The sequence below is a fragment of the Pinus tabuliformis genome, chromosome 7, assembly GCF_031772625.1.
Source record: "Pinus tabuliformis cultivar Carrire ecotype Pingquan chromosome 7, CPIR1, whole genome shotgun sequence".
Lineage (NCBI taxonomy): Eukaryota > Viridiplantae > Streptophyta > Pinopsida > Pinales > Pinaceae > Pinus > Pinus tabuliformis.
In genome coordinates, this window is record NC_142293.1 from 291,517,062 (window position 1) to 291,528,763 (window position 11,702).

Consider the following 11,702-nt stretch of genomic DNA (forward strand, 5'->3'; position numbering starts at 1 on the left):
TCAAACATCCTGAGTCATTTCATGGTAATGTTAAAAATTTAAGTAAAAGGATGAAAATGAAAAATAAAGGAGAATGTCACTTTTACTTCATGAATTTAATATTACCATGAGGGAGCATCTGCTATATTTATATTTTTTTTTGCCTTCATTCGTCACCCTAACCCAAGGTGGACCCACCCCCAACAAGCAAACTCACCTAAAATTAAAATAAAAAATTGAAAAAAAAACGATATTCTAAACGCTTTTCCGGAAGCTTACGCTTCCTCCTCCGAAGCGCCGTACGAAGCACGCTTCAGCGCTTCGGAAGCGGCGCTTCCGTACCACGCTTCCGAATTTCCAGGAAGCGGCAAAAAATTCGGAAGCGCGCTTCCGGCCAAGCTTCCTAGGCGCTTCCGTACGGGACGCGCTTCGGGGCTTGGAACCGTGGGGGGGCGCTTCGTGCAACGTTGGGAGAGAGAGAGAAGATGAGTGAATTGAATTGTCCAAATGAAAAGAATGCTCCTTGTATTTATATGCAAACGTTGAGGTTGAATAGACATGACTGTTGGGCTTCTGAGCCTACATAAGTTTGTTGGCCAACCTTGAAAATTTGTCCATAATCAAAATAAATTCATATCTCCATAAATACTTATCGAAATCAGATGATCTTTAGATCAATCCTACACCTCTCAATGAGAGGAATCTAGGAAAAATATCAGAAGCCATGAATAAGGTGATCCACATGGAGTTTGGCCCTAGTTGCCAATTTTAACAAGTAGAGACTGCGCAGAGCCAGAAAGGCATGCGTCATCCACACAGAGACTGCAGGAGTGATGTAGAAGGCCAGAGAGGCTACGCAGAGCCTACGTAGGCTGATGCAGAGGATTTCAGAAGAAGTGTTGGAAATTTGTCTATCTGTGGGTAACCCAGTTTGGCACACTGGTCAATTGGCCCATTTACACAGCACACGGACTTTAGAAAATGATGACTATTAAAAATGCGAATAGATGAAATCTGATGAGTTAACCCATCCATAAATCACTACAAGTGATTTTTTGTACAGAACAGGAAAAAATGATGGCAATTATGTTTCGGACTTCATGCGTAGGATTTCAAAACTTTCCCTAAAACAATATAATAGCTCATTCGAGTGTTTCTTTCATGAAAAAAATAAAATTCAACACTTCATACTGTTGATGAACTAACAATCAGCACCTTTTATTATTCGTACAAAGAAGCTTTTCTCATACAGATAAACACCCCTTGCCAAAATCATTATTCGAAAAAAAAATGAGCATACAGAACTGCGATAAGAAAATCTAATAAGCTATAATCCAAACATCAACTGCTGACAGATTGACTTGTCTGTGTAGAGCCCGGAATATTGATGGCAAAATATTATTTGAGATACATTACAATGAAAGAAATAATGAAGACACCGAAACGGTGCAGCATGGAGGATTTGCTTCATATCATAAGTCAGTCTGAGGAGATTGCTTGTATGTATTGTCTCAAAATCACTATTTGGATTCATGTGACTAAATTTTCACAATTGGATTTACAGAATCTGTTAAAGCTGACTTTCTTGTGGTAAAAATTTAGGGATACAATTGAGACGCAGTGAGAAAAAGATTCTCAATGACATCAACTGTGATAAAAATGGGCGGCTACGGTTCCATATCCTTGAGACTAATGGAAAGATTAAGAAGCGAATTCAAACAAGAGAGGAGAAGATATTTATCTTGGCCAATGACTGTTTGGCTGGAGATTCGGTCATTCATGAAATGACCTTGAATCAGGTTCCTCCATATGAAAATTCTCCTTTCATTTTTCTATTTTTTTTTTTAACTTGGGTAGTGAAATAATTTGTTTCTGTTTTGACAGGATGTGAATGCAATATGCTCTAATGGAAGCAGAATTGCCCGTTGCATGAAAGAGTGCTTCATTTTCCAGAAGAGGTACAAAGAGTCAATAAATTCAATGGTTCTAGCAAAATGTCTGCACCAAAAGCTTTGGGATGACAGTCCATACCAACTGAAGCAGCTAGTTGGAGTTGGTATGGTTACTGCAAAGGTAATCTAAATAGCAGGGAAACTGTTAATTTCCTCAGCTTACGAATGTGGCTTTGTAAGAGAATAAAGAGATGAATGAAATAACAAAAGTAGTCAGGAGAGTCTATTTCTTGCACATCCTTTTTCTGTTAAATTCATTGTAATTCAACTATTCCTCATGATATGCAGGCATTGTATTTATCTGGAATTATCTCATTTGAGAACTTGGAAAGGGCTGATCCAAGAAGACTAGAGATAATAACCAGTCGCAAGTATCCATTTGGAAACCATATTAAGGATTCCCTGCTGTGTTTGCCACCCAAAATTGACATCAAAATTGAGGAAATAGATTTTAAAAGGCAAGGGAATATCAAGCTCATAGTAACGCTAACCCGTCTCTCAACCTCAAGTCCAGCCAGTAAAAGACATTTTGCTGATCTGGTATCCAAATTCTTCCAGCTAACCAAATAGCATATGATTCAATAAGTCAAACAAAAGAAGTGTTTCTTGTGATAACAATCTGATGATATTCCAATCAAAATTTAGATACAGCATCAGATTCTATATGAAAGTTTACACTTAATTTATATTTTTCATTTTACCCATTAGGCACCATATTTGTATTGTATTATCATTTCTCTTACCCAAGGAAGCAATGTGTATTTAGCACATTAATTCTGCACTCAAGGATTAGTGCAACTGATGTTTTCTTTCATTTGTAGCTTATTGGAAGCGAAGAGGATAACCTAATTCTATTCCATGAAAGAATCAGGTAATGTTTCATCAGTCCTCTGCATGAGGAAGAAGCCTTATTAATAATTATTCAATCTTTAGGCACTTGGTGTTTCAATTTGGTTATGTTGCTCTATTCTTTACGATTATCTGATGTATTCCCCCTGTGTTTGTGCCAACAGACTTGATGAGTTCTCTAGGTAAAGGCAACTTTTGACTTAGTTCAGTTGTTTATCTTGAATTCCTAGTTGAGATACCAGCAATATGTTTTGGATGGATATGGCTGAAAATCATCCTTTATTGCAGCCCTTACACTGTGACAGTTTACACATCATCAGTGCAAGATACACCAACAAAAATAAACATTGATCTCATATCTGAAGAATATGGTAATACCCCATTTTAATAGTCTTCTAGGGATTTCAATCTGCATAAGGTGCGGCATTCCATCAATCCACTAAAACTGATATAAATTTCAGGCTGACATTTATTACATCTATTTTGCCTTATCCTATAACCAGTTGGAGTTGATCTTCATGAAAAGTTTACTAGTAGCAAGCAAGAAAATGCAAAGAAACACAGACACAAGGCTGTTGAAGAAGTAGGGGCTCTAGAGATTCAACCACCTACAAGATTCTGTAATCTACAGAAGAAAGAAGAGAAGTTAAATCTTGAACCTTTACGGTCTGATGTCTGCAGTAGTCATACTGAGCATCAAGATATTTGTTCAATGTAAGTGCCGACTTTGATTATTTAAATTAACCTTTCCTCACCGTTCATGAAATATTTTCTCATTTTCAGTTCACATTTATATGTAATGTAGGCCAACATTTAACCTTTTACCAGAAGAGGAAAGCATTGATGATCATGAAGGTGTGACTTGAATTTTTCTTTTTAATGCAAATTTAGAATAGTTTTCTCCGTTTGAGATCAAGAGTAGTATCATAATTATATGCTGTAAATTGAGGACCAGAAATTGGCTTATTACTGCATTGTCCTTGTTGTTGACTGATAAAAGTATTTACAGTGGTGGAAGAGCATGTCGCTGAGGCTCATGCAATTAGTATTTCAGACAATGAAAAGGGAAAGAAAGCGAAGATTTCAGGGGAAATCATTCTTCAGCACATTCGCAGGAAAGCAAGAAATTTGCCCTCATTTGAAACATCCCTGCCCTGCAACTCTCCCAATCTTCGCGCAGTTCAATTGCTTCCCTCCAGAATCTCCAATAAAAACAGAAGACTGGAAAGTGAAAATCAACATGCCGCTGATTTTACTACGCATGCGAAAAGGACAAAAGATGATGGCACATGCGGATCAAGCCTCGACACAATCAAAAATTTAAGTGCAGATTTGTTGGTTTTTGATCAGGAGAGGACTAGAGACTTGAAATTTCAGGAGGGAAATAGTACAAATAACTTTTCAACACCTGACTTCCTAATCAAAGGTCATAATGTTGCATCGGCAGAAACAATCGACGTTCCTCGGAGTTTAAGCAGTATAAAACTCAATGCAATCTTGGACAAGAATTTCCCTCCTGATAGTAGTTCTGTTATAACAATAGAAGACTCCAAAACCAGTGGATCTTCTTCCCCAGATGATGACATTGAGATCTCTAACAGAAGTTTGTATTCTGAAATCTCTAAAGATATTAACTACCTGCACTCTTTGAACAGGGCAAAGTCCGAGATCTCCAGTGAGCACAATTCATTAATGTTTTCTTTTGAATATGAAGATGCGGAGGATAAATCAATGAAACTACGATCGGAAAGCACAGAATCCAGTACTGCTGTTTCTTCCAGCAAATCAAACCCGAAGCACATTGTAACATTAGCTGAAGAACAAACATATGATATGCCACAACAGCGACACTCGATCGCCTGTAAATCCCACAGGTATAAGCCACTAAATGCTCTGCTTGAAATTTTCCTTATGCAAAGCCTGGGTGAATGGCTCCGGTTCTCATCCAATAAATGTTGTGCAGGGTGCGTGAAACACTAACTGAATCGCAAGATCTTTCCATTTCATTTCTGGACGAAGAAAACGGGGGATCGTCATTCCTGGGATGCCAGAGCGTTTTTTCATTCCTATAAAAGAACTGAGTGAGTTTTCTAGGTCCAAATTGATCAAGAGAGCCACTGTGAGTGAGTATAGCTTCTCATTCATCCGAGGAAATTCTGATAATGAACTCTTAGACGTAGAGAAGTCTGGACGGTACCATTCCCAATCTTTTCAACGAAAGCATAAGTGCGTGACCTTTTCAAACTTATGCTATAGCTTGATTTCTTCAAGCAAACTAAACTAGAATGACTTTCACAAGCCAAACTGAGAGTATCAACATATTAGTTTCTCAGAGGTGGCACTGTAATAGATAGAAAATTTTCACATCTGGTTGCTGCCTAACAAAGTGAACAGGTATGTACAATGTGATTATTTCATTCAACCATTTTTTCACATTAAAATTGAGTTAAAAATGGAATTTTTAGTGAAAATGAGATAAAAATTATCTGCCTAAAGCTCAACCATACCATATTATTAAATGTTGTTAATAAATCTGATAAGCATCTTTTTCTACTTATGAAAAATAATACCTATCTGAATATATCAATCATATTCATTAATGTGTTTACGATAATTAATGTTATAATAATAATAATAATAATAACTAATTTACTTATATTAAACCACAACTAAAACATTCTTTTAAAAAACTCTTAGTATTATTTATGAAAATAACATTATTGTTAAAAAGGAGTGCCAAATTTATGAGAAAGTGGATCCCACACTGCTCCTCGCCCATTTCTTTCACTACTCCCTCAGACAAAGCAAAATAGTATTTAACAATGCTTCAGAATCACACTTGTGGAAGGTATAGTTTTATAAAAAATGTTTTAAACCTGGAATGCTAAGGAGGCCACGCCAAATACAAATCCAGAGGGAAAATCTGTTCTGTTGAAATCCACTGTCGAGTTCGGACTACATTGGGCTTCCGATATTTGCAGTAAAGTTAACAAAGCAACATTGAATGCAACGAATAACAGACAAGTGCTCATCTTTGGCATCTGCAATCTAATAATGTGTGTTGCATTGAAGAAATTTTATTGAATTTGGTATGCTTTTCCAATAAATTCATTGGCGAAAATAACCAAAAGTAGAAACAAAATGATTCGAATATGAACAACTATTCTTCCATTTTGCCTCCTACAACAATGAAAGAAAATGTAATTGAGAGAGGTAACGAAAATCGAGGTGGCCATCTCATTCAGTACAGATACCTCAGAAAGGAATAAAAGGTAAACTGCAATACAAATAGGCAAGCAGATTGAAGCTGGCCATGTCCGTCCTGTTATTGGAATCAGCATCGGGAGCCTTTTCTGGATGTCAAGACACCAACTTTCACTGTGACGAAGCCGACATGAGACAATGGGTTCGCTACGATACTGGAAGCCTTCTCATACTTGGATGATGCGCCCGGAAGGAATAAAGACATTGCTGAAGCAAAGGTGTTTCCGGGAGAAATGGAACAGACAAGGATGCGATGACCAATAGAACCAATCTATGTTGAAACAATTTGCCTTGGCACCAAACATGTGGCACATAAACTTAGCCAAAAATTTGGAAACTGAAAACTATGAACTCTCATTATCCAAGCTCTTAATTCAGAAGAATATTCCTATTTTACTCTAATCTCTATTTTTCAAATAATTTTTCATTTTTAATGAAGTTCGGTAAAAGCGATGACAGTCTTTTCATTTTTAATGAAGTCCGGTAAAAGTGATGACAGTCGATCTCTGTAAAGAAATAATCCTTCTGTAATATCTGAATCCTATTTTTGATAAATATAAATTAAAGCCTCTGGCTATCTTCATTTACTTTCCACATCTGTGTTGTTCTTTCGGTTCAATTTTAATACAAAACACACTTATTGGCATAATTAATATGGTTAGTTTTTAACATTTTAAATTTTGATTGTGGTTAACTAAGAATGATTTTAGATGAATAACATTGACAATGTTTGACTTTGGTGAACTATGGTTGACTATACTTGAATATGGTTGAATTATGTTGAATAGAGATGATTATGAGTGAAGTATCTGAAGTTGAAGAGCATTAACTCTCAAGCAATATTATTATTATTAGTCAACCTTATTAATATTAATATTTTTATTAATAAACATTTTTAAAACTTGATTGTGACTTACCAAGTATGCCCTTAGATAATTAATGTTGATAATGTTTGACTTTGGTGAACCATGGTTGACTATAATTGAATATGGTTGAGTTATGTTGGATAGGGATGATTATGAGTGAACAATGTTAACTTTTGTTATATATGGTAAACATAGGGTTTACCAAGTTTAATCATGGTCAACTATTTAAACAATGACTATCAAGGTTCTTTGTTTGGCTATGTTGTCTAATGTGGTTGACTATGTTTTTCTATTAATATTAATAAATATTAATGATGGATGATTATGATTAGTGGAAGTTGTTGTTTGGTGATGTTTAATAAATTTGTCACAACGTAATATTGCAACAATGTTTGTCACATTGCTTGACCAAGTTCATGATGGGTGAACATGGTTTGACTAATTTGACCATGGTTGACAATAGTTTTCTATGATAGATTATGGTTTTCTATATTGATAATGGAAGGCTATAGTGGAACATGTATTACCATGACAACTTAGGTTGACCATATTAACAATCATTGGCCATGTTGAACTTGGGTTGACGATGATTTTTAAAGGTTGATTATGGTGACTATGGTTGACCTAATACGATCATGATTGACCATGGTTAACCTAAATTGGTTGTGGTTTAACATGACTGACCATGGTTGACGTTGGTCAACCATACAAATTAAAGTCAACTACGGTTGACAATCATTCACCATGGTGATAATAGTTAACTATAGTCAACCCTAGTGATCATAGTTGATGATGGTTGCCCATTGTTAGACTATGGTTGATAATGTGACTATTGTTAAACATCACGAATTATGTTTTCACTATGATTAATGATTGTTTCTTTACAATTGGACATGGTTGACTATGGTTGCTATGTTCACCCTAGAAAGGTTGATTTTGTTTGACTATGTCATCACATTGACTATTGTTAAACATGGTAAAAATAGGGTTGACCAAATTTGATGATGATCAACAATAATATTAGAGTTTATAATATTAAGGTTTAATATTACATCTATAATATTGGGTTTATAATATATGGTTCTTAATATTTGGTTTTGTAATATTGGGTTTAATATTAGGATTTAAAATATTGTGTTTATAATATATGGTTTTTAATATTAGGTTTTATAATATTTGGTATATAACATTGGGTTTAATATTAGAGTTTAAAATATTTTGTAGGGTGTTTAATACACAAGGTTTAATAATATTAGGGTTTAATATTAGAGTTAAATCTCTACCATACATCTAATAATTATTAATGTGGTATATACATATCAATTTATATCAACCACATTTAGTGATGTAGTTGTGTGCTAGAGTTTATAATATTATAAACCATATATATTAAATCTTAATAATAAATCATATTAAATAAATCTTTATGTTATAGACCTTAATATTATAAATTATATTAGTAAATATAATTAATATACATCTCTTTATATAAGCACATTTACTAATGTGATTGTTATATTTAATTATAATTATTTATTTATAACTATTAATTATTTAATTATATAGATATTTAATTTAGCGAATAATTATAATTAATTATATTTATTTTATTTATTCATCATTATTTAAAATTAATACTATTAATGATATATTTATTACTAATTTAATAACATTATTTTTATTATTAATATTATAATTTAATAAGATGTTTAAAATATTATTAATTACATAATTTAAATTTAATATTAATATTAAAATTTTAGTAATTTAATATATATCAAACTAATTCCTCATGTTAAAATATTTAATACATACAAGTATATCCCAATAAATGTGAATTAAATAACTTTAACGAAATCTATCTATAAATAAATAAGCATATACCATAGTCTTGTTATCACTTTTTAACAAGTGATTTACTGATGCAAATATTAAGTACCCTGACAAATCTAATTTTCATCGTATACATATGAGGGCGAAGGTTTAGATCCATCGTCATGAAGCAGCATCATTCTTTAAGAATCATCGATTCAATATAAAATTTTATACTTTTATTGTTCAATTTTATGTATGATTTATGTATTTACATCATTAACTATGTATTTTATTTGGTTCGGTTTTTTTAGCTGATAACATATATTTTTACTTAAATATAAATGAATGTGATACAACAAACTTTCTTTTATTGATTTAAAAACCAATTTTTGTTTTTATATCATTCACTATATATTTTGTTTGGTTCCGCTTTTTAACATGCAATACGATACCTATATATTTTGTTTGGCTTTACTTTTTGACCTGTAAATATAAAGAATCATTCATTTATATGTGGAAGATGTTGATTTAATCTATCTATCCATATAATTAGAATTATAATTGTTAATAAATATAGGGTAATTACAATATAAAATAGGTTTATTATTATATAGAGAAATACATACATACAAAAATGTTTTTACGATATTCCCAAAAAAAAAAGTGTTGAATGGATGTTATTAAATGTGTATAAAATTTGAAACTTGATAAACCTTTTAATAGGGTCATTATTATTTTATTTTTATAAATGGATTATAAATTGAAAAATGTATAGATAATTAATATAATGAAATGATTATGAAAAATTGTTTTTATGTGGTTAAGAGTTCGTTTTTTTCAGATGTAAGTAAATAGGTTAATGGCCTAAGACTCTGAATTTGTTAAGAGTGAAAGTCTGCCCTCCTTACGGATGACTAGCGGGTTATCCCAGGTAACGTGGTTTTCTTTGAATAACGGGTTATCCCAAGTGACGTGATTTTCTTTGAATAACAGTGATGAGTCAGCTTACATTGACAGATAGCAGCTAGAGATGATTATTCTCATTGTTGATTGACAACTAAATGATAGATTTTTCCATCCTATAAAAAAAAAATATGAAACTATAAATGAATCAAAATCACCATAATGCAATGCAATCGTCATAAACGGATACAATAATCTCTTAGAAAATACAGAGTTTTCTACAAATTAAATTCTTAGCCTCACCACCAGCATCTTAAGCGAAAATTACAGTCCATATGGAAAGCAATTAAAATATATATTACTACTGCTTTATTACGAGGGAATAGGCGTCCTCAAGCACCCTTTCCCAGATATTCATGCCAGTTACACTGTATTCTGCCTTTGTAGCTTCCCCCTGAACTCTACAATTGTTAAATGTGAATCCAAATGAAGTCGATACAACAATAGTCATCGGCACCGCCTCTTTGACACCACATCCTACACCGAAAGTTACGGACGACGCCAACCACCAGCCCTTGACTGTGCAACCATGAATTTCATATGAAGACAAATCTAGAACTCTTCTCCCATCTACAAATTTGTAATCTTGCCTCTGCCTAAGCAATCCAAGCCAAAGCCAAGGCCAAGGCTTGTCCTGTAATGTGAAGTGTGATTTTGTTCTCCATTTGTTGTTTTATCTCTGTTATGATGTCTCTGTTTGAGATCGATTTTATTCGTTGTTGTGATCTTGATTAGTAATGTTGCTCTTTGAACCCATCAATTGGTATCAGAGCCTTCAGTGGATAGCACAGTGGACGCGATGTGAAGTGTGATTTTGTTCTCCATTTGTTGTTTTATCTCTGTTATGATGTCTCTGTTTGAGATCGATTTAATTCGTTGTTGTGATCTTGATTAGTAATGTTGCTCTTTGAACCCATCAATTGGTATCAGAGCCTTCAGTGGATAGCACAGTGGACGCGCTAGAGGTGGTGTACGAGAGCTTCATTGGAGTCGCGACGCGCATTTTGGAAGCTCGGGAATCCTCAGACGTTGCAAAAACACTCACAACAGACGCCGCACTCAAAAACATCAAGCAACACTGGGAGCTACTCAGGGTTGCTCACGACAGGGTTGAGCAGTTGGTGGAGTCGGTGCGTCGTAGGATCGGCTCAGAGTGCCTTGTTGATGAGGCCACAGGCGGTTCTTCTTCGGCAAAAGTCGGCTAGACCGCAGTGGACATCCCGCCTATTAGTGTCGTTAGGTTGGAGCATATTAGGAAGGGAGTTAGGTGGCTTGTTATCGACCTCCAACCAGGAGAACGAGTTTCTAATTTCAACGCCACCGCCAGCACCGTCGCTTCTTTGTCCTCTGTGCCCTCGACAGGGGCTCTGCCTAGTGCCACCACTGGCTTTGACGTGCGCTTCGGGGAGGACGCTGTGCAATAAGGATTGCACGTAACAAGTCAAGTAGGAGTGGATGTGTTAGATATATTTTATAATTTCATATATGGTGGAACATATTAAGTTTTAATTTAATTACAAAAATATTATATAAAAAGGAAAAGAAAAGGGAGGTCATCATTTATGGTGAAATTTTTGAAGGAGATGAATTTGGCTTTTTAAAGTTATAGAAATTAAATTTTTTCATTATAAGCCGTGTTTTGATCTTTTGAGGCGTGAATTTTATTGAGAATGGAGACAACAAATATGGAGAAGTTGAGTGAGGCTAATTTTACCCTATGGAAATTACAAATGGAGGATATACTGATTTTAAAAGATCAGTGTTTGTCGATTGAGGGTGTAACAAATAAACCCTTATTGATGACAGACGAAGAATGAAATAAACTAGATAGAAAAACGATTGCGACAATCTGCCAATATCCAGTAAAGAATGTGTATTTCAATGTGTCCCGAGAAAAGACAACAAAAGGATTACGGAAGAAGCTCCATGATCTATATGAGAAGAACATGGCATCAAACAAAGTGTTCTTGATGAAGAAGCTTTATATTGTCTCAATATAATCTATGATGCTTTT

The 11,702-nt window shown here is 34.1% G+C and overlaps 1 protein-coding gene and 1 pseudogene across 1 annotated transcript in view; both read left to right on the top strand.

Moving 5' to 3' along the window:
• RCK (DNA helicase ROCK-N-ROLLERS) overlaps window positions 1-5,202 on the top strand; it is a 418,165-nt gene extending 412,963 nt beyond the window's left edge. The window contains exons 17-27 of the mRNA XM_089455815.1: window positions 1,353-1,478; window positions 1,582-1,778; window positions 1,864-2,052; window positions 2,220-2,471; window positions 2,753-2,802; window positions 2,945-2,962; window positions 3,069-3,151; window positions 3,284-3,494; window positions 3,586-3,635; window positions 3,790-4,654; window positions 4,744-5,202. Of these exons, the coding sequence (XP_089311941.1) occupies window positions 1,353-1,478; window positions 1,582-1,778; window positions 1,864-2,052; window positions 2,220-2,471; window positions 2,753-2,802; window positions 2,945-2,962; window positions 3,069-3,151; window positions 3,284-3,494; window positions 3,586-3,635; window positions 3,790-4,654; window positions 4,744-4,852 (2,150 nt within the window). The 3' untranslated portion in view covers window positions 4,853-5,202. The remainder of the gene's footprint in view (window positions 1-1,352; window positions 1,479-1,581; window positions 1,779-1,863; window positions 2,053-2,219; window positions 2,472-2,752; window positions 2,803-2,944; window positions 2,963-3,068; window positions 3,152-3,283; window positions 3,495-3,585; window positions 3,636-3,789; window positions 4,655-4,743) is intronic.
• A 730-nt stretch (window positions 5,203-5,932) lies between these two features.
• LOC149247028 (mediator of RNA polymerase II transcription subunit 32 pseudogene) lies at window positions 5,933-11,112 on the top strand (annotated as a pseudogene).
• Window positions 11,113-11,702: the final 590 nt, after the last annotated feature.